Source organism: Alosa sapidissima, chromosome 13, assembly GCF_018492685.1.
Source record: "Alosa sapidissima isolate fAloSap1 chromosome 13, fAloSap1.pri, whole genome shotgun sequence".
In the NCBI taxonomy this organism is placed as follows: domain Eukaryota; kingdom Metazoa; phylum Chordata; class Actinopteri; order Clupeiformes; family Clupeidae; genus Alosa; species Alosa sapidissima.
The window spans coordinates 12,216,974-12,239,715 of record NC_055969.1 but is presented as its reverse complement, the minus strand read 5'-3'; the positions used below and the strand labels follow the sequence as shown (position 1 = coordinate 12,239,715).

Here is a 22,742-nt window from a genome sequence, read left to right as displayed (position 1 = left end):
ATACAAGATGGATTTTGAACACATGTGTAACCATCACAAGTTGTTAGGAGAATGCCTTGATTTTTTTTATTTTTATTATTATTATTATTGGTGTATCAAGCCTATGTGTTTGTTTTTGTTTCAATTTGGACCAAATGGAGATCTGGAATAAATTGAAAAGGTCTGAAAAGCAGCGCTCCATGCTGTGCTTTGGCTGTTTCGTTGAGTTAGCCGAACACATGACTCCTGTGTGGTTCACCCTCTGCCTCAGTCAGGACATGCTGACAGTGGCCTTGATGTTGCTTAGCCTAAACTTCCTCATGTGTGGATGCAGAACTGTGTGTGCTGTGGCAGTTTTCTAGCCTGAGGCTCCACAGTGAGTGCTGAGAGGAAGGTCACAAGGCGCCATTTCATCAAATGCAGTCGTTCTACTAGTTCCACTGTACAGTTGCCTGTTGCCCGGCTGTTAATTATAATCATGTTAGTCTAATCAGGCCTGGGAATCCCCCCCCCCCCCCCCATGCTCACTGCCAGGAAAGAGGGAAATGTTCTTTTTGGCCCTGTCAGACTTTTCTCTCAGAGAAAGGAAGTGCCCACCTCTATCTGTACACTTACTTTAAAAATGTGTTGTACTTGATTGTTTAGCTTGGTTTCGTTTTTTAAGGTTACATCGACTTGGTTAGTTTAAATAGGAAAGCATAGCTTAAGATGTACAGTATAGTCTTGGAGTGTTAGGAATGTCAACTTTTAATCTGTTCCAGTTGTTTCCTAGTTTATGTTTATCCCCCCCTGTCTGTTAGCCATCAACCTTAATAAGCTTTCTCCCCTTCTTCTGCCAGTCTATACACTTCCTCACTTAGACTTCTTGAGTAGAAATGCACTGGTAGCTTAATGTATTTTTCCTTCAATTAAACACAATCAGGCCAGCCAATGGAAGCACTTCATGCTGCAATGTGCAACACGCAACCAGCAGCAGACAGAAGAGCGACAGACAGTCAGAGCTGGAGTCCAGGTCCTTAGAGAGGGGCTGCTGTGCCACCTCTCTCCAGGGCTCTTGACTTGACGTCCGGCCGGCTCCACCGTGCACTGCGACCTTTAATGGAGAGAGTGTCGGCTGGCTGGCCACCTCCGTCGGCCCTGCTGCTTAACTTTACTAATGGCCTGCTTCAGCACACAGCCCTAATGAGCAACCCGCGATGGGACTGAAATCCTCACAGGCCCCCGGGCTGACGGGGAGAACACCTCTACACTGCACTGCACTCTGATGCAGCATTCCGCTCCTCTACCTCTGTGCAGGGGGAGAGATGCCTCTGGAAAAGGAGTAGCCCAAATCTTGTTATATTTGCTCGATTGGTTGGCCAAATTTAGCTTTGCCATTACATGCAATCAATAGAACTGGTTAGAACAGGCAGCCTAAACGAATTTGGTTTCAGACACGAGAAGGAAAGGCATCTGTATGCCACTAATTTAAAAGAGGTTTTGAAAGTGGTAGGGCCTCATCAGACCAATGAACTGGACCTCTCCAGTTCCTCTATATTACTCAAGACTTTGGTCAAATGTGTACGTACATCATCCACACCCAGTTCATATTACCCCAGTTCAAGTTCCTGTAGCACTGATGTTATCAGAAGCTGTCTGATGGCAGATTAGGACTGACCTTAACATGGAGAAGTTGGGTAAATGTTAAAGTCCTCTAGTCTAGATCTCTGATTTGTGACTGGAACATCTTTCATATTAAACAAGACATGGCTATAATTGATTCTGTTTCACACCCTTGTTAGTTTACTCGAGCTATAGATGTTGTGGTTAGTCTATTAAGCACGTTGCTTGATTTGGGTGAATTGTTAGTCTCCACTCGCATGAATGTTCCCACTAGAGGGCTTCGCTTTTACTAGTTTATAAAAAATGACTTAATGGGGCCGTGTGTGTGTGTGTGTGTGTGTGTGTGTCTGTGTGTCTCTCTGTCTGGGAGGAGAAGCCTTCATTCCCCAGCTGAACATGAGCAGCCATGGCAACCACTTTCCCATGGAATCCTGGTAGTCCCCTCCGCAATTTGGTTTTCCCAGTTCTGTTGTAACTTCACAGCTTGTTGCCCAAGATTTATGCTGTCAGTGTCAGGGTCAAGTTGTCCCTCATCTGCTACAGAGTAGTCAGTGTAGGTTTTTATATTTGCTTCCAGCATACACTTTTAATGGGATATGTGTGAACTACTTCTGGGGTATGTCTGAACATCTCAACAACACACACTTTAATACATGTATGCAAAAGAACTGAAACCGTTTAGACATGAATGCTTTAGGGGTGTCCAAAATTCTAATAGCCCAATGTGATGTAGGCTTGTGTATGACCCAGTGTTTCTGCGGAGGCTAGCTGTAGCACATGACCTTTACTAGGTTCAGCAGTGCTCATGCTGACTAACTCAGACATGTTGACATAGCCTAGTGAGTATGCCGTGCTATGTGTGTGCTGGGAGCCATTCTTTGCAAAGCTTTTTGTTGTGTTGTTCAACTCGTTGCCTGGACATCTACTCAACATCTGGCTGTTGTTTTTCTTTCTTTCTTCTAGGCTGAAACATTCGTTTGGGTCAACAACTCCTCACATGCTCAAAGTGTCGCCAAGGCCAAATACGAGTTTCTCTTCGGGAAGTCAGAAGAGTCAAGCTCTGTTACCACTGGTAAGTTACATTTTATGTTATCACAATCCATGATCCCAGCGCTCATAACCTCAGACATTCTGGAACTTCACTGTGCATTCTAGAGCTTGATGTAGTAAGTTTTTGTTGTCATGACACTTGTTCTTGACTGGTAACATTGTGTTGCATAATGGAAAAGGAGATTTGACTGCTCAGAAACTCTTGCAAAACAATATGGCCTAATATTTTTTTAAAAATAGCAAGACGTACTTCCTATGTACTGCAGCAGCACTTAAGAATGCATATTTCACTCTAGCTTTGGCTGAGAGAAGCATCCGAAAGGCTTGTACGCTTGTATGCCTGTATGGTAGTATGGTGAGGTCAAGCAGGGATACATTTCAACGGTCTTGTCAGCGCATGGATACATAAACAGATCTTCTTATCTCATTTAGTGGTCAAAGAAAGTTATTACACATCAACCAACACCATCATTCCCACAGGACTATTTTTCATGGAGTTAAGTGTTTTGACGGGAAATGCTATATGTGCTCGACATCATTCTATTTTTGGGATCCTAATGTATGATTACTCTATATTATTTTTGAAGATCAATCCCAGTCCATAATTGTGTCTGGTCAGACAGCTTGACCATTGATTCCTAGATCTACTTGGTGCTCCTCCAGTAGACTTTTGGTAAATGCACTTACAGAGCTCTCAAGATGGCTTACTCTCAGTCATGCAGTTTGCAGCTCACATTTCATGTGAATGTGGGCACAAAGAAAATCTTGTTAGAATTTTTTTTCCAAGAGGGAGGGAGAGAGAGAGAGAGAGCGAGAGGGAAAGTTTTTTTTCTCTGGAAATGCTCTAGATTGATCCAGCGGCACGTTATGTGGATCTTCACAAAAATGTCTCCTTCACCAAAAAAGTGACCAGACTATGCCAGCAAGGATCAGGAGGCAATGTCAGACATGATGACTTGCAGGTGATCTCTCGGGGGTTTGTTTCTCCAACAAGTTTCCTCGACTTTCAGCCAGCGCGTTAGCGAGCTGTCAAGAGCGTGTGAAAGAGTCCTCTAACGAGTACACATCTTGTTAGACAGCCTCAGGCCTCGAATATGACTTCCATGCCCTATTTCATTCTCCATCTCAGGGCCTGGGCGAGTGGAGAGAAAGTGCCCTCATTTTTCTGTGAGATGGAGCTGACTCAGTGGGAAAGATCTGTTTCTTCTTGGGCTGTCGCTATGCAACCCAAGCTACTTCTCCTTTCCACCTAACGCTGGACTAGAAAGGTTGTTATGAGCTTGTCAATTGTGACGTGAGAAATGCATACAAAGTTGGTTGACTCAAGGTGGAACAAGAAGAGGTTTTCTGTTTCGCTTTTGGAACAGTGTGTCAGAAGAAAATATATAAATAAAGAAATGAAAGGGAGTTTATGCACATGGCAAGAGAATTGTGGAAATACCTCCTCATTCATCTGGGAAACTGCATAAGAACAACCCCAGGTTTGGAAAAAGTGATGACTTTGATGTCATTAATATGAACTGAATACATAACAAGCCTAATACCTTGGCCAAAGGTTTCACATTGGAACACTAGACAGTGTATTAAGTAGTGTTTGTGAGCTTTCCATTCCGGTATACCAAGAGGCAACATTTGAAAAACCAAAAAATCTTTATCCGTTAGTATTTGATGCATGTTGGAAATTTGTTTTCAAACATGCAGTCTAGGTGATGTTTCTGGAAGAGGTGTTTTCTGTTTTGATCTCCTCACAGAGTGAGGAGAATGAACTTTTACTGCCCCCATAGACAGTCAGAATTATCTCAGCATCAAAAGAAGGGCTTTTGGTCGGCGCTTAAGAGGTCATCCATGCCAGGGTTTTCATCCTCTTAGCACCCCAAGCTCCATTGAGAAGGAGTAACTTTAGTGCTATCACTCTCACTCTCACTGGGTGATCCTATTAGGCCAACAGGAAGCACGGTGCTCAACACTGGGCAGAGTAGAGCAGGATACAGCGGCGAGTAAAAGGAAATATTTACTAAAGATGTGGTCAGAAATGGACGTCCATTTGTCATTAATAGAAACTAATATTGTCAAGTCTGACAGAATGTTTGCCACAGTAATTTATTTTCACTCGTCTACTATTGTCATTGTCATGTCATGTTTTTAATCTATTGTAGCCTACAGTAATATCAAGGATCCACTCGACTTGTTTTTACTCACGTTTCACGGGCAAACCGTACAGAATGATAAGCTTTATGACGCCTATGCAAATATACAAAAGGTGACAACTTGCACACCACACACTAGGAGTTGCAATTCCAAAGTTCAACCAACTGAAATTATTAATTGGCGCGTCGTGCCACATATGTTGATTTAAGGAGACGGGATCATCATTCTGGAAGCATATGGAGCAGATGGGAGTCACTTCCTCTGCTTTTTATAAGGCAAGCACACAGCTTCCCTTTTTTAGCCTGTCATTATTTTTTATCTTAAACAAAACCATGTGCCAACCTTTGAACCAATAATTATGACTTTGTATTGGCATCAAATTACAGGTTGTAAAATGAATAGTTTTGTTCTTTTATCTTGGGCCAGGTATGTCTCAACATATTGCATTCTGTGTAGTTACACCAGTAAAGCCTGTTTAGGTGCATGCAATTACTGCTGCATAGGCTGGTGTGCAATGAGTTTGGCTAATAATTCAGTATGTGACTCAGCTACTTTAGGCAAATAGACGAATGTAGCCAGAGCTGTTAATCTCATAAATCAAATCAATATGACTTGTGAGTTAAAAATGCTGAAATATAAAGGCATTTGTTTTATATGTTTCTTGCGTTTTTAAAAATTACACGCTAAACCAGAAACGATTCCAAGACTCATTTTAACACACCTTTGTCAGGCCTACTGTCTGAAGCCATCATTAAGCATACCAGTTGCATCAGTCACTGTCTTGACAAATTGACAAAGCGGCAGGCTTTCATTCCAGCTCTTCTAATTCAGGTGATCCCTGTGGCTTCTCGGCAGCTGTCGGAACAGGTTCGGGCCTGGTCTCTTGACACGCTCACAGACCACACCGCTGACTTCCTGATCAGAGCGAGTCAAGCATTTCTTCAAAGAGGGAGTTCCCTCAAAGAAGTAGGGGAGTTCTGCTGTAGGGCATTTTCCCTAAAACACAACGTTCCATAAGTTCAGTCTGTGGTGTGCAGCGGGGTGGCAACATCAGAAATTTGTTGCCACAGATGCTGGACTGAAGGCAGTAGCCACTGTAGCCTATTGCTTGGTCTCATTCAGTTTGTTTAAGGTGCTTAAGTTAAGTAGATTCATGTGTATGATCTGTGTTAATCTGGTGTTTTCTGTTGGCTGCTTGACCCACACAAATATTTTGCCCTTAAGTCTCTGTACACCCAAAACTATATTTGAAGCGATATGTTCAAACATACTACAGCAAAGTGTCTTTGTCCTTTAGCAGGAGAAAAATGTTGAAATGCTGCCATCTTGTGAGGGCGATGCTTCTCTAGTTTTCTCTCATATAGCTTCCACAAAATCTGCTTGATTAATTAGTAGTTCTTATGGCTGTGGTTGTGAAAGCTGGACGGTGTTCACCTCAATGCTCATACAACGATGAAAAATGAGCCCTTAGTAGGAATCCATTAAACTCCTATTAGACTGAGTGTGAAGTGCTGCTATCGACTGAATACCTCTGAAGAAATAAAAACTCCGGGGCCCTTCTTGGCAGTGCATGCCCCTTTCCTCTTTTTCCGTCGCAGCAAGTTTCTTTGGACCCGAGAGAGTCCCGTTGGCAACGGCGGCGGCAGCAATGGTGTGTTTTTGCACTGTGTTTTTGTCCATGTCTGACAGCCAAGCGAGAGACGTGGGCCAGTGCCACCCACGGCCCTGGTGTGCGTTGGAGCTCGCCCAGCACTTCCTCTGTCGGCCGCCTCCATGGAGCGGACACAGTGGGGTAGTGTTCCCAAGGCACACTGGCACCATTCAACCTCCGCCACCCCTACATGAGCTCCCTGAAAGCACCAGACAAATAATGATGTAGTGAGAAATAAAAGTAGGCAAATTAGTAAGCTATGCTCTATGATTTTTGTTCATTTATGTTTTCAACGGATAGTGTTTCAGAATGTTATCTTGTTGTTTGTGATGCATGATGTTTAAAAACAGATGAGATTGACCTGATGATGCCATTCATATTGTATGTATTTTTTGTTTTTTAGTGTCATCGACTGGAACTGAGATTCTACCAGAAAAGGAAAGCAGCACAAGTTTAGACCCTGAGCCGAGTCTGCAGGATGACGCCGAGCTGGACGAGACGTCCCTCTTCCAGGAGATCGATCGCGAGCTGGCCAGCCTGCTGAGCGGCCTTAAGGCCAGGTGTCGGGATGCAGGCGTGGACCCCCAAGACGACCTGGACGACGTCTCACCACAGGCCTGCACCGACAGCGGCCCCCATCCCTTCCCCACTGCCATGATCCCCAACGGCTCCAGCGACGGGCGACCAGCCTCCGCCGTAAGCGCCCAGAATGGCTGCTCCGAGCCGGGCCCGGTGGCAGCGGAGGAGGACGCCGGTGAGCCAGCCTCGCTTCTGCAGCAGTCAGACAGCTTCATACTGGACACATGGGCAGAGGTGCTGGGGCAGGACACGCTCTCGCTCAGCTCCGTCACGGAGGAGCTGCAGGCGCTGAGCGCAGGACTGCTGGCTCTGGACGGCACCAGTGGCGCCGCCGCCGCTGGCCAAGACAAATCCCTGCCGGATCGCACATCTGGAGACGAGACTTCGGTGGAAGTGGAAGGGAGACGGTCCTCGAGTACAGAAACCCAAACTCAGAACGCGTCCCAGATGAAGGCTGATGTGGTGGCCCTGGACGCGTCGCTGGACGAGTCCAGCAAGATCCTGGCCGAGATCCCGGGGATCTTCACTGCCTTCCTGGACGGCGGCCAGTCGCAGTCGCGGGAGAAGCCCCCAAAGAAGCTGCGCTTTGTGGAGAGCCGAGAGGACGGATCGCAGGGCTCGAGCAGCGGCGCCGTGAACGGGACCACCACGGGCGGCGAGGGATCGCACAGAGAGGAGGAGGAGGAGGAGCGACAGCAGCGGCTGGGGCAGAACTCCTCGGGGACCATGGAGAAACCCCAGGTCGAGGCGCTGGAGGACGAGGTGTTCAGGGCGCTCCCTAAGGTGTGTGTGCTCAGCCCGGAGAGTGAGTCCGCATCGGAACACAGCTCAAGGTAAACCACCAAAGCCTCTACTCTGTGGAATGCATGACCTCTTAAAGTCTGCAAATATCAGTAAGGATTCATTATTTCTTTTGATGATAGACAGTCAGATAACTTCTCTTCCACCCACATATCATATCTATCAAAATCATCCTTTTTGCATTCTTGTTTTTTTTTTGCAATGTATGAATTGAATAACCATAAACTGGAAAAAAAGAGAACTACAAAAATAATGGCAAAAGATTGGTAGGACCAACATATATCATGTACCATGCAGAGAGAGAGAGAGAGAGGGGTAGAGTTGCGTCTGTGGGTAGTCAGTGAAACTTCAGGTGCTCATCGGTGTCCAGAGGAATACAGAGCAGAGAGAGGGTCCGAGAGGGTCCGAGGCACGTCTGAAGTAAAGTTAAAAGTCCTTTATTTTTCTGAGTGGGACATCAAGCCGACGCGTTTCGGTCGTATCATGTACCATGTTGATTGGCTTGTGGCAGGGTCTGAGGCAGACAGCATCTGAGCTTTGAGTGCTTCTGCATGCTGTGGTTTGTGTCTGAAGCACTGGTGCACATTTCCTGCACACTGGGCTCCTGTCATTCGTTCTGCTCTCAGCAGTGCAAGGCACGAGTCCCGTGGTTCCCATAAACAAGTGGCTAGATGGAAACCATCAGTGAAACCAAGATACAATAACGGAAATCTGTTGTTTTGTTTAACTCCCACCACGAGGAAGTGGAGAGGTGTAAGGTCACTGGGTTAATAGTGGAATCATGTGCCTATAACTTCCTCCGGGGGGGGGGGGGGGGGGGGGGTTCCACTGTGGCTGACAACAGACTCGGCTAGAAAAGCCTCAATCACTTTAAATCTTTGATGGGTCATGCTGTCAAGCAGGAGAAAATAGACCACAGTCAGTAAATCAGAGAGACAGCCCCTGCTGTTGGTTGCTAGGCCTCTCTCAGGTAATGGGTGTTTGTGAATGTGTGGTACACTTCTCATGCTGCACATCAAGTGCATCCGCAGGCCAAACCATGCTCATATGAGCTGTTATCTTTTTTGTTAATCAGTATCTTTGTAATGGCTTAACTGACATTTCAGTGCCCTCCGTTATCTAACACACATACCGCATAGACATGTGATTATGTTTCTGGGAATAGATACTGTCCACTAGCTTATTGTAGAAAGGCAGCACCACACGGACAATGAAGGAAATAGTTCTGAAACCTCAAACTCCAGGTTCCTCTCTCCTTAACGCTACGCTCTCCTCACTGTCCACAGGAGCGCCGAAGGGGCCAAGTCTTCAGAGGCGGAGGCCAAGAAGTCGCAGGGCAGCGACGAAGCCACTGACGTGTTCAGCTCGCATTTTGAGAGCATCGTGGAGTCGGACCGCCTGCGCAGCACGCTCTACAGCAGCCTGGACTCGCTGGACGCCCTGTCGTCGGCTGACGACGACCCTGAGCCCGAGCCCAGCTTCACCTTTGACCTGCCGCTGACCCCCATGATCCAGCAGCGGCTCAAGGAGAGCGGCCACTTCCTGGACGGAGTCGCGCCGGACTTTGGCCGGCAGGAGGTGCTCAGTGTCACGGCCACCGGCAAGAGCGGGAAGGGTGCCCTGGAGGTGACCACGTCCTTTGTGGATGTGACGGACAGTGGGGACCGAACGTCTGTCTCCACAGAGACGGAGACTGCATCGAGCAGACATTCCAGTGACAATTCTGCCGGATCTGTGGCAAATGGAGTGGTGGAGAACGCGGGACAGGACTCAAAAGACTGGCTGCAGGGCTGCCTGAGGTAGGACTGTGGCCGTTTGTGTGTCTTTTCCAGTGGAGTTGATGGACGGTGGATGTCCGCCTTAAAGGGATAGCTCACTCTTTCTGCTCCCTCAGTTAGCTAAGCTAACACTTTAATTTGGCTTTATTGTCTTTTTTTTTTTTTTTTTTTTTTTTTTTGCATTTTGCGCCAGTTTCTTGTCAATGGACTTGTAGCTTAGCCCTAGAGAAACAGGTCTTTTTCAATGGAGATCTTCATTGAAGTTCTCTTTTAGTCCAGGATTAGGACATCATCCAAGTACTGGAAATCGGCCCTTTTTGTTTAACATAAAACATTAAAAACAACAATAAAACACGCCAGTGTGTACAAGTATGTCTTGTGCTCAAGTAATAAGAGTTAGCTATCCCTTTAACATTAAATAAATCGATATGACCAGTACTCTATCAGTGATCAAAAATATGAATCTTGTTGTTGGGTGTTGATGCTGAAGTTGTCTTGATATGTTTTGTTGTATGTTGCCCTCTGGTGGAGTGAAGGAGTATTGCACTTGTAATGTGAGCAAGCTGAGAGTGTTCATGGTTGCCTTGACTCATCACTCAGTGAATGAGTGCACTGAGTTCACTGTATTCGCATAACTTGAACTAGAAGGTAAGAGGAAGTGGTCCATACGGGAAATGGTCCTTCATCTATTCAAACAATGCTGAATGGAGGAAAGATTGATTAACTGAAACAGAGAACTGAAGTACGCAAATGAGTTTGACTTGGATATCCTGATTTTTTTTTTTTTCTTGCCACAACATGTTCGTAAGTCCTATTTTGAAAAAGGCAGTCTTGCTCTGTTGGCTTTTGGCACCATAATAATAGTGTTTATAACTTCAGATTTAGCTTGTTTCACACAACTCTAGTGAAATTGTAGCCCGCTTCAGTTGACCAGACTCACTGTAAGCTTAGCCATTTGTTACATGAATTCACATAGCCCTAGCAGGATGAACTCTACATATTTTTTGAGATTATACACTTTTTAGTAGCCTGTCATTTCAGTACCCTTCTGTCCCCATTTTGTGTATCCTCCCTCCATGTATTCTTTATGCTGATCATTAATGATGCAAAGCATGAATGCACTTGGAAAGGTCAAAAGTAGTTTTCTGAGGCCTGAAGTAGCCTAGAATTTCACACTGTATAATATTACTAATTTACAAGAATATACATATATTTTGCACTTAAAGTAGCCATAGCCATTGCACTGAATTCACTTTCTTGTTTAAGAAAATTAGTCATGGGTCATTCCATCTCAAATTAGACCAAGATAAAATGTCAGAAAATCAGAAGGACTGGGGTTCCTGCCTTAAAGCTAACAAGTAATTTGATGTGTTGAAGTGAAGTTTTGAAAAGGTTGGTGGGGACCTCTGCTGGCCAAAATGTGTAACATCATCAAGATGTTAGATTAAAGGTCATAAAAATTACATGAAGTTTAATATCTTTTAAAAAGGGTTTGATTTATTTTAGCTTCCCAATCTTGTGGTATCACATCCATGAACGTCTTTACTCATTAAAGAATACTTAATTTCAGTAACCACTTTAGAGCATTTGTCTATTTGACATCATGATTAGCGGACCTGTTAAAACCTGGTCACATTGATTTATGTTTCATCTCTAACTAGTCTCTGTGTGGAACGCTCAACAGGATGTTTTGATTAACAGAATCATCCCCAGTGTGTCTATTTCAGATGGAATGGGCTAATCCTTGTAGTGTAGTTAGCCTACATATTATTGAAAAATGTTTGTCCACATCAGTATTATCAAAAATATCACCTTTTGTACACATTCACTCTGTCATCACAAATTGTCATTCATTGTAATTGTCTTTTTAGCAAAGATATAAAAGTACTACGTACTCAACTATATCACAGTGTGTATATGTAGGCCCTTTCAGGGTGCTGTCCAGACTAGAGCTGTAATGGATGATCACTCTAATGGTATCTCCAATAAAGTGTTCCCATTGCTCAGTGTCATGGCTGCCATGTTTAGTTTCCTGCTATGTCACTTCCTCCCTTTGTGAATAATGGATGTTGATACCTGACTTGAAAGCAAATGCAAGATAGAAGCAGAGACTGAGGTCAGCAGGTGGGCTAAGAATCACACACCGCGTTGCTTGCATCTTACTGTCATTCACATGGTATTGACTTTTTTTAGGAGGCAAAAAAAAAATAGTATAGGGTAATTAACTTCTGCTTATAATTCAGTTGTGTGAATGTCATGGACTTTTTCGAAAATTAGTCTTACAAAAGTCATAAAAAGGCTTTGAAACTATGTTCAGTGTGTAGACGCATAAATTATTAGAGCATTGACAACTTCAAGGCCAAATAAGATTACTTTTATAGAGAGAGTTTTTTTCCCCCCTTTCATTTTAGGATCAAGTCCTTTTTTTTTTTTTAGCCATAAATTGCATCTGGTCTGAATTTGAATACAATTTCAATTTTATTTATATTGTGCCAAAACAATTGAAAGTGTCTCTACGCTCTATTCATAGAGCCTAGATCCTCAACCCCCTAGAACAAGCACCAAGGCCTTTGAGCTCATGGGGAGGCCCATCTCCTCGGGGCTGGCCGAGGGGAGAGAGAGGGGGGGGCACGAGGGCAGGAGAAAAAGGAGGAGAGGGGGAGAAAAGAATCCGACCAGGCAGATAAGTTCCTACATACAGTAAAGCAGGACATAAATGTAGATTGCATGCAATGGATGTACATGATTCATACAAACACAATGTGACGTATACGTAATGTATACAAAATGGATAGTGGATAAGACTAGTGAGAGCGGTTGTAGGACAGCTCAATGGGTGTGTGAAGTTAAGCAGTGGTAGCAGCCTGGGTGGGTTGGTAGGCAAAGCAGTGCTCGCAGAAAGTGTTTGCCTTTCAGAGGTTTGTTAGACTGCAGGAAATTCTTGAGCATATTACGGCCTGCTGAGGTTGGGTCATAGACGGTGCAGGCTCCTTGCTAGGAGCACAAAGCTCTCTTTCTTACCAGGGATACAGCCCTAAAGGCCCCTACTACCACAAATCTGTATGGGGGTTCACTTTCACTATTCACTGTGCTTGCTCATGAACATCTTGTGAGGTGAGCTAAAGCAAAAGCTGACAAAAAAGATTTAATGTAGGTGTACTAAAATGTTTTTTTAAAAAGTATCCCTGCACTGGATTAAATGAAATGTAGTTTTAGGTGGAACTGATAATCTTTTGTGGTCTAGATTCTCATGTTCTAGTGCTGAGCCTATTTAGACTGTCATTTTCAGACCTGTTTTGAATTGGGCTGCTGCTGTTAGAAAACATGAAATTATTACAAGGCTGAAAACTTACATCACATTAAAATATTTTATTTCGGTCAAAAACATAGTGTTCTATGTAGTGTTCTGTGTAACATAGTGTAACTATGTTTAGTGGTTTGGATAGTCGGTCAATCAATCACTATTCTTTCTAACGAGGATAACATGAAACTCAGGCTACTAGAGAGGGTGCAAGCAAGCGCATAAAAACACACACCTACATTTGAACTACTTGAAGAACTTCAACTGATACTATAAAATAAAACTCTTCAAATATATTGGAAAGCTTTGCTCAGTCAGTTGCATGACAAATTAGATTTTATGCTCTACCTGAAAACTCTTTCACTATTCCATTTGACGTGCCAGCATACCTTCCTCTGTCAGATGAATGAAAAAGCGTCTCATTGAAATGCGAGGCATGACCGGCTGAGGAGCAGCCTGTGTTATGATGCTTTTGACAGGTCCGATCAGAGGATATTTAGTGCAGTGTTATTTATAGCCCTACTAAACCTCCCAGTAGTGCTGATGCAAACGCTCACATGACTCCCCTCCGCTCTTATACTGTACATGTGAAACCAACGTGCAAATAAATCCCTCCTGACATCTCATACACACACACACACACACTGTCTCTCTCACTCACTTTCTCATACACACATATGCATGGACTCACATATGCATTAATTCTCTTTCTTTCTCTCACTCACAAACACACACACACAGTAACCAACACTCATTTACACACTTACTCACACTTGTCCATTTACTCTTTCTATCTATCCCTGCTTACATGAGCCTTGTGTGTGTGTGTGTGTGTGTGTGTGTGTGTGTGTGTGTGTGTGTGTGTGTGTGTGTGTGTGTGTGTGTGTGTGTGTGTGTGTGTGTGTGTGTGTGTGTGTGTGTGTGTGTGTGTGTAAGCTTCCAACAGCCCTCTGTTGCCCTGTCGCAGATGGAGCGCAAGGCAGGAGCCTGGGCGCTGTTGTTGTTTTGTTTTTTCCTCCCTCTCTCTTCCCTCCTGTTTTGCCCTCCTCCTCCTCCTCCTCCTCCTCCTCCTCCTCCTCCTCCTCTCTCATCCCAACCAGATCCCAGGCGCTATGCTGTGCTGTGCTGTGCGGCCTGACAGGAACGGCTCCCCGCGCTCTCCCTCTCCCTCTCCCTCTCTTCCCTCCCTCGCTCACACTCGCTCCTGGCTCAAGCTAGGACTTTTTTTCCCTTTTTTTCCTTTTCCTTCTTTTTTTTCCCTCGTCCTCCTGCTCCTCCTCCTCCTCTTCCTCCTCCTCCCCCCTGGCCCCCCTCGTGAGCGGAGGCTTCTCCTATGGGCTCCTTTGTGTCGGGATGCTTCTCCGAGCCCGGCCTATCCGAAGCCGAGCGCAGCGCCTCCATCCAGTAAGTCGCGACCTTCAGCTTTGCATGACACGCTCGTTTATCGTCATGACGATGGCAGTCAGTGGAGGATGCGAGCCGGCGAGACAGGCAGTGCGGGCAGTCAGTCAGGTTTCTCCGTCTTCTCTTCCTCCTCTCCGCTCTGAGTGTGTGTGTGTGTGTGTGTGTTCCTGTATCCGTGTGTGTATGTGAGTGAGCTAGGAAGAGACGGAGCACTGCAGCAGTCACTTTCACACACTCACACACACACACACAGACACAGGCACTCTCACAATCTCTCTAGCACTGCCTCATCACATGCGTCCTTGCTTTAGAGGGGGAAAAAAAAGCAGCCAAGTGAAGGTTGCCGAGGTAGGGCAGGGAGTGTGCTGTTTTTTGCCGTGGCAGCCGGTCTTATTCCAGCTCTGCATTCTCCGAGCCCTCACCCCTATGTGCAGCACAAGTGGGCTGTTCTTTAATCCAGCAGGAAGCAGGACTATGACGTAGAGCCTGATGAATTGAGAAACACCGGCCGATACCCCGTGCCTCTTGTGTACTCGATTCCCCCGGCATATAAGCGCCTTAACCTGCTGCCGAGTTAAACAGACCCCGGGTGATGCAGCTTGTAAGATATTGTTTTAGAGTCATAACTTACGTTGAGGAGATAAACAAAAAAGCTTTTAGCCTGACTTATTTATGAAAGCAAAACAAAGTGAGTATGTATTATACAAGCACACAATACTGTACATCGTAGATCGTTTACAGCATAACTGGATAAGCTATCTGTGCGATAGCACACAAGAGAAGCCCAGTGCTACGGCATGATGTCACATGCTATGCTTTCCGACCCATGATTAGTGATTCTATGTGCATTACTTTGAAAGGCTTTCGTGGTCAGAATGCAAATGATTGCAGCCGGTCTTTCATGCTTTCCCTGCACTGTTTGATTGCGGTACATAAATTAACCAGGGAGTAAAAAAATCCTCCAGGGCTTTCAGTTCTCGATCTCCTGTCCCACCGGGTGTGTGTTTGCATGTGTGTGTGTGTGAGTGTGATGTAATGTAATTTGGTTAGTCTTAGCATTTAAGTGAAACAGACCACCAGTTCTTCTGCTGAAGAAAGCAAGTGTGCATAGAAATGTTTAGGTACTTAACTAAGCATACATTTGATCCGAAAGGAAATCAGTTTTAAGTCCTCAAATTCAGTTTTGTGCTTGAGTAGAGCCTTAGTCTTCTCTTACTGCAACCAAATATGGTGACATATTTCAGATAAGATACTGACACATATGGGCCCTTGCTAGTGTTTTGATGTCATTCACATGATAAGAAGTCCTGATAGCTTTACAAGGAAAGTTGAAATAGGAAATGATACATGCAACATAGCTCAGTACTGTGTGTGTGTGTGTGTGTGTGTTGTGTGGTGTGTGTGTGTGTGTGTTTTGTGTTTGTGTCCTTCATCCTCCCTTAGAAGGTCAGCGATGGCGACCAGATTTATAAACGTCAGCTTGAGTTCTCACACGTGGCAGCCTGCCCGTGTGTGCAGTGACTCTGAGGGTGGGACGCCTCACTTTATCGACAGCCGTGATGTACCCGTCACGTGACCCACAGCGAGACTGACAGCTCCCAGGTGTGTGGCTGCTTATGCTGTCGAGCGATGTCATTTCCTGGCTCGGTGGATTAGAAGCGGCACCAGTCCCAGAGGTGTGAGTCGGCAGAGACAGTGCCGTGCCAGACGTCTGCCGCGACGCGCTATGCCCACCACGCTCATGCCAGCCTGAGTCTGTGCCACAGCCAAGGACAACTTTCACTGCCATGTCTGAAGAAACCCTGCAAAAAATGATTAATATCAGATCATTTCAGATATGGCTCAGATATGCGTTTTGTCTTTGAATACCTCAGTGTTTATAGAGTGTTTAGACGAGAGATTTGTCAAAGGAACATATATGTTGTGTTTTTTCCCCCCTGTATTTCACGACTGCGACGATACCCAGTTTCTCAAACACAAGTGCACGCCACAAGACCCAACAACACCAAAGCCACAGCGACAGTTCCCAGAGATCCTACACGCTGCTGAAGGACCACCGTGTAGGCTTGGCTGTCTGGTGCCGTTTCTTCGTCTTGGCCGAATTGACATGGCAGAGCCTGTTGTTGGAGAACCCAGTTAGGGATTACCAACGCGCTGCATATGGTTGCCCTGTGGTTTAGCTGTCAGGGCCTTCATCGCTAAATGAGCTGTTGGCTTAGGAATGGTGGGGAATGACTGGAGTGTTCGTACAGAGGGTGGTAACGTGCCAGGAAAGGCTGGTTCTAATCTCGTTTTATGAAACCCGTCACTACATTCAGGTTGCCACAGGCAAGAGTGAAGCTGCTTTAATTATAAGTGTTGTTAGGGAGAATCATATATGGTGACTGTTTGAGGAACTAAAATGTTCCTTGTTTGAAAGAAGGATGACGATGCTGTGAATGAAATGATTGTGATCTGTGGTAGACGTGTGCGTGTGTGTGTGTGTGTGTGGGGGGGGGGGGGGGGGGGGGGGGGGGGGGGAGGTCACTGTTTTGACCGTGTGATTAGTCTGTTGAGTTTTTTGGCTGGGACATAGTTAGCGTAAAAGTCAAGTGTGCAGGAAGGATGCTGAGGATGGAAAATAAAACATTTGATTGCTTAAGATTTTGTTTAATATCACCTGTAGACAAAGAAACATTGTTGCCTCAAGTAGGCGGTAGACCAGAGGGAGACCCAGCCCTTTTCCAAAAAGCACAAAGAGGACTTCTTAGTAGCTCTACACCCATAGGACTGCAGTGATTTTTATATCATGTAACATTTAACAGATTTTTGATCTATGGCAGATGGTTAGTCTGTATGGTCCTAGAAACGGCGGTGTGTGAAGAATTGAAAGTGCACTATGTGCGTAAGCTACAGTCCTGCTTGCTGCCGTCTGGTCACGTCGACTGAGAGAGCCAGAGCTAGGAGGAGAGTGCTGAGTCACTCTCAGCGGGGAGCCGAGTAGAGCAGATGTGTGTTTGTGCAGTCAGTCGGAGTCGGATGGTGGGGCTATTGGCCCAGCATTCATCAGTGTGCCGTGCTAGGCTGTGTGTTCTGCGCCTGACCTTACCCACGGGAGGCTGTGCTGAGCTGGGTGCGGGACCGCCAGGGTGGGTTTGGACTGGAGTGCTGTTTTGACGCCCCCATTCCCCGTTGCAGAGGGCTGTGTGTATTTCTATGCAAGTGCCTGTGTGTATGCGTACATGTGTGAGGGTGTGTTCGTGCACCCGTGTGTGTGTGTGTGAGTATGGGACTGTGCGAGTGTAGGTGTGCATGTGAGATACATTTACATGTTTGAGTATACGTGCCTGTGTGTGTATGTCTGTACGGTTGCCTGTGTGTGTGTGTGTGGAAGTGTGAGTATGGGACTGTGCGAGTGTAGGTGTGCATGTGAGATACATTTACATGTTTGAGTATACGTGCCTGTGTGTGTGTGGAAGTGTGAGTATGGGACTGTGCGAGTGTAGGTGTGCATGTGAGATACATTTACATGTTTGAGTATACGTGCCTGTGTGTGTATGTCTGTACGGTTGCCTGTGTGTGTGTGTGTGCCTGGAGTCTGCTGAGGTGCAGTGCTGCCAGGCTCTGAGTCACAGCTCCCGGTCCCTGCCCTCACCACCCCTCCTCCTCCTCCCTCCTCTCACTCCCCTCAAGGCTAATGGCTTCTGCAGAGCCTCATGGCCGGCAGTTCTTTCGTGTGATGGATAGCATTTAATAAAAATAATAATAAAAAACAGTTAGGTGTCCTTGAGATAGGGAGACGGAGTGAGCGACATCGGCAGACACTCGCACACACTGCCTCATAAAAACATGTCACACAAAGGAAGGCGTGAGCGCTAAAATGCCACAAGTATTAGGGTGGCGGGGGGGGGTTCAGAATAGTTTTCTCCTGCTGTAATTTTTGTTTTTCTTTTTGCCTTTTAGTGCTAGTTTGACACACCCAATCGTCTCAAGAATCCTTGGGAGGTTCTGAGGTCACCACCAGTGTGCTAGCGCTGGAGCTGGGGTGAAGAAGAGGGGTTGGAAATGATCATGGGGTGGGGGAGAGTATGGGTGTTGCATTTTTGCACAGCTAGTCATCACAGCGATTCATTTTCCCTTCTAAAGAGCAAAAAAAATCCAGAGGAGACAAAGTGAGGAGAAGACAAAGAAGTGGCAATGTGAAAGCAGAACGTACTGTAGCACTGTGGCTGGGAAAGACCACAATATTTTAGCTTTTTAAAATGATCCATAGGACTAGGAGAGAGAAAAAGTGATTGCTTCGGTGGGTGACAGAGTAGAATTCCAGAATCAGGTGCTCATCAGGATCAAAAGGAATGCATGTCAAAAGAGGAGAGAAGAGATCCGAGGCACTCTGATATATTAATAAAAGGTCCAAAGTAAAATAAAGGACTTTTATTAATATATCAGAGTGCCTCGGATCTCTTTTCTCCTCTTTTGATCCATAGGACTAGTTAGCTTTAGTGGGAAGGTTTTCTTTTCTGGAGGAAAAGCTCTTTGACGCCAGATGTCCAGATCTCTCAGATTGTCTTGGTGATGATTTGGATAATTTGGCCAGATTAAATACAAATTCTCCGTGAGTCATGTGCTAAGTCAGTCAGATGTTCTTAAGTGGATCAGTAGGTTTTTAAGGGAGTGGATCAGTAGGTTTCCATGCAGCACTTCAAATGTTGTAAAGGAATTTTGTCAATGAAAAAAAACTGCATAAGTATGACCATATGAGTAAAGATGATTTACTTCAACAGAGTCTAAATCAAGAACTGAATAGTGCAACCTTGACAGTTTCATAACCATTGTTGGCTTGTTCCCACTGTCTACTGTAGGCCTACACATAATAGTTGCACTACTTTTTGGAATCTCACCACTTCACATTAGGTCTCATCACAGAGTTGCTCACCATAAAAGGGGTTTGGAATGTTATAATGATCTAGTAAACGTATTAAGTAGATCTAAATCTATTTCATTTACATTTCCTGTGTCCATAAATGAGTAGTGGTCTCTCTACCCCTCTGCTCTCTTTTCTTACCTTAGAGTAGCCTTCCTCTTGAGTGGACTTTGTATAGCTGTGTCCTGGACTGGACAAGGGGGTGTAGATGAATGAACACTGATTCAGTTCTGTGTACAGGGAAGCGATTAAACAAATAATGTCTGTCTACTTGGCCGTGCGGGTGTTGTTGTTACTACAGTATAACTAAAAGTGCTGAAACATTGGGGGAACTCCACTCTGAGATGTTTGAAACTAGACTGAAAAACAAAGAATGAAGGACAAAGAAAACTCATTGTGAATTACAATTTGACCGATGAAAAGTGATTTCTGTGGGATTCCAAATTATGTAATGTTGGATTCTTGTGTCATGTTTGATGTGTTTGAATGTTCAATTTGAAAGAGAAACCTCTTGCATGCTTACTTCAGCCCGCAAAGCCAAATTTCACTCCCCAGAGGAGAGCCATGTTCAAAGAACATTCTTTTAATCACAAACCTCATTCATTGTTATGTTAGTCATTTAAATGGGAAAACAATTGTGTGTCTTCATGGTATTTAATCAAAAGGGACCTCAAGATTCTGGTTTAGGGACTTTTTCAGTTTTATGTCATTATCGTTCCTGTTTCTGATTAGTTCCCTTTTTCAGTCGTAAAGATAGACTGCAGCCTGTGTTCATGTCTTAAAATGTTATGGAATCTATGTTTAACTCAAAGCCACAAACACACTGCTCAGAGGTGATGAAGAGGCGACCAAGCTGCAGAGTTTAGATTCAATCTTCTAAGCTGTCCAATCAGTAGTGATTGTTGGCGGTGATTATATGATTCATTGGTATCCATTACGCATACAATCTTTTCACTCAGTCACTAGGAATTGACATTATGGTAATTCTATGCATATGTCAGATTACGGTCATATCCATACATTTTCATAGAGATAGAAAGAGAGAATGCATGCATGCAGTATTCATTAAGACAAACTATGTGCAGTAGATGAGGAATACATTTTTACAGCTCTCTGGCATTTAGTAAATAAAATATTTAATTGTTCTCTGTCTCGCAAATCATTAGGCAACATTAATAAGGCTTACTCATTAAAATAGCCGTACAGACGAATGTTAGATAGATAGAACACTTTCCTACCCTGGACTTATTCCCTGGAACTTCTTCCCATGGGCACCTAGTCATGACCCGCTACCTCCCAAAAAGTGTAATGGCATTGCCTATGGACCTCAAATCTTGGTCACCACATACTTGAGGATGTTCTTTTTTTTTCTTTTTGTTTTAACCAGAGGACCCTTACCCTCCTGGAATGCTCTCTTTTTTTATACCTCTGACTTAGACCCCCACCCCTGGCCCTTTCCTTGCCAAAGTCTTGACATACCGCCAACCCTGTGGCAAGGACGCCAGTGTAATATAGCAACCTGGTGTAAACCAGGCACAGACAGATATACAGACACACTCACACGCACGCACATACAGTAACACACCATTTTTGGGGGTGTCCCTTCGGTCTTGGACTGCGGCTTCTTCTTTCGAGACACCAGTGACAGGAGGTTTTGTTTATGCAGCTGGATCGTGGACACTCCCTACAGGGCCCCCAGAAAATCTAAACAGCATCGGTGCGGTCTGCCTGTGGTCTCCTGACTGGGGGGACGGTGTGTGCCATGCAGGCACTACGCTGCACCTTAACTGAGTGATCTCGCATACCACATCCCCACACACTGGTTTCCTAGTCCTCAGTGTGTGTGTGTTTGTCTTGGCCCCAGTAACGGCTGGCCTGGTAGCCTGCCCTTATGTATTTTTCTCTGTCTTAGCCCCTAAGCCTCTGGTGTTAGAGATGTGCCACTAATGGCTGGGAGAAACCAACTAACCCAACAACCAGCGTGTTTAAAAGATAAAGTGGCATAGAAAGTCATTAAGGAGCATTTCCGTGTGTGAGTGGAGTTGGCCTCTGTGACAAAGAGATTAGTAGGAGTGTTTAACACCCAAACCACTTTCACAGAGTTATTCTTGTAATGCACTGATACAATACAGTGAAAGGGGGGGTTAGCTATGTTATTGACCCCCTGAAATATGTCCCTCTCTGCACTCTATAAAAAAAATCCATACTGTCTGGCATATTTAATAAGGGGCCCTGAAACCCTTGAAACAGGCAAGAACCCCTACACTCCTTATTATGCCCCTGCATTTAATCACAAACTAAATAATTTGTGATCCTGATTTAGTTTTAGTTTTCTAGTTGTGTGAGTCTGAATGGGCGTCACAAGGAACACAGATCGACTGGAAACACTTCAGATGATGTTAAGGAAATTATGCCGGAGTGCATTCTCTGCCAGTTACCCCAAGTGGGCAAAGTGATGTACATTAGCAACACCCTGGAGATGAGTATCGTTTAATAACAAACATCATTGTTGTACGCGTGAGCTCTGCAGTCGACACGCCTCTGTCATGCAACGGGAAACGTCCGCTTTCCGCATCTGCAATTCATTAGAGCAGAAGTGAAGGGGGAAGTTGTGTAGCGAAGTCCAGCGGCGAGTCAGGATGTTACAACTTTCTCTTCTGAAGTCCCTGTGCTCGGAGGAGTTCCTCTAGGTACTTTTATGCTAGATGCAAGGGTTCATGGGATATGCCTCCACTTTTTCACAGCGAACTGGGATGAGCATTGATTCAACAAAGCAAAGTTTTGCCCCCGACCTCGCTATGCCGAATTATGCGGAATACCGTGTTAACAGAAAGGACAAGACAGTTTTAGAAGCACACGCAATATTTAACCCTTATTTACCGCTAGAATGTCAGTGTGCATAACTTGAATCTTGAAAGATTTGAACGTCTTGCGATTGTGACCACCACCGGTAGAATGAAGGATTGCAGGTAAACAAACTTGTGGCTTTTAGATTTAATGTTGTTGTGATGTTTAAAAATGTTTGATTTTGTGCGGTATGACACGCGACTGCATTGCTTTGTTTGTTTAGAAATGTTTCCCCTCATTAAACAGACTACCAGTTACCTTGGAGTAGCGGGCTGCATGAATGTATCCATTGTTTCCTGAATGGTCTTTTATATTTCAGCTAACATTTCCCTCATAAACGAAGTGCATTGTACAGGGCTGTTGGGCGTAGGACCCGTTATGTCTCAGATTCGAATGTATTTCGGCTCGATTCCAGTCAGGAACTCCCCAGTTTGAGTTCCAGTTCCACCACTAACCTAACGTAATTGCACGCTATAACTCAATGGGTGCACGCCAAGGTGCACTATTTGCTCGAGCGTTTCCTCACTTCCACTGAGTTGCCCGATGGGAAATGTTTGCTTTATTTTTATTATACAATGACCTAGGTTGTTGTCATGTAATGTTTGAGGTCTGTTGATGTTTAGCTCTTTGTGGTTTCAAAAAAATTATGACCGAAGTTGTCTGTTACTGAGCCGAGTAGAGGACTCGATCCAAAGACAG

The 22,742-nt window shown here is 44.9% G+C and overlaps 1 protein-coding gene across 5 annotated transcripts in view; it reads left to right on the top strand.

Moving 5' to 3' along the window:
- psd3l (pleckstrin and Sec7 domain containing 3, like) overlaps positions 1-22,742 on the top strand; it is an 89,559-nt gene that overhangs the window by 11,666 nt on the left and 55,151 nt on the right. For 2 of the 5 annotated variants that reach the window (XM_042058445.1, XM_042058446.1), the window contains 3 exons: positions 2,545-2,653; positions 6,834-7,842; positions 9,097-9,609. In XM_042058445.1, coding sequence (XP_041914379.1) covers positions 2,545-2,653; positions 6,834-7,842; positions 9,097-9,609 — 1,631 coding nt within the window. Of the gene's footprint in view, positions 1-2,544; positions 2,654-6,568; positions 6,671-6,833; positions 7,843-9,096; positions 9,610-14,188; positions 14,294-21,766; positions 22,166-22,742 lie in introns of those variants that run through there. The other 3 variants (XM_042058447.1, XM_042058448.1, XM_042058449.1) reach the window with 3 other exon arrangements.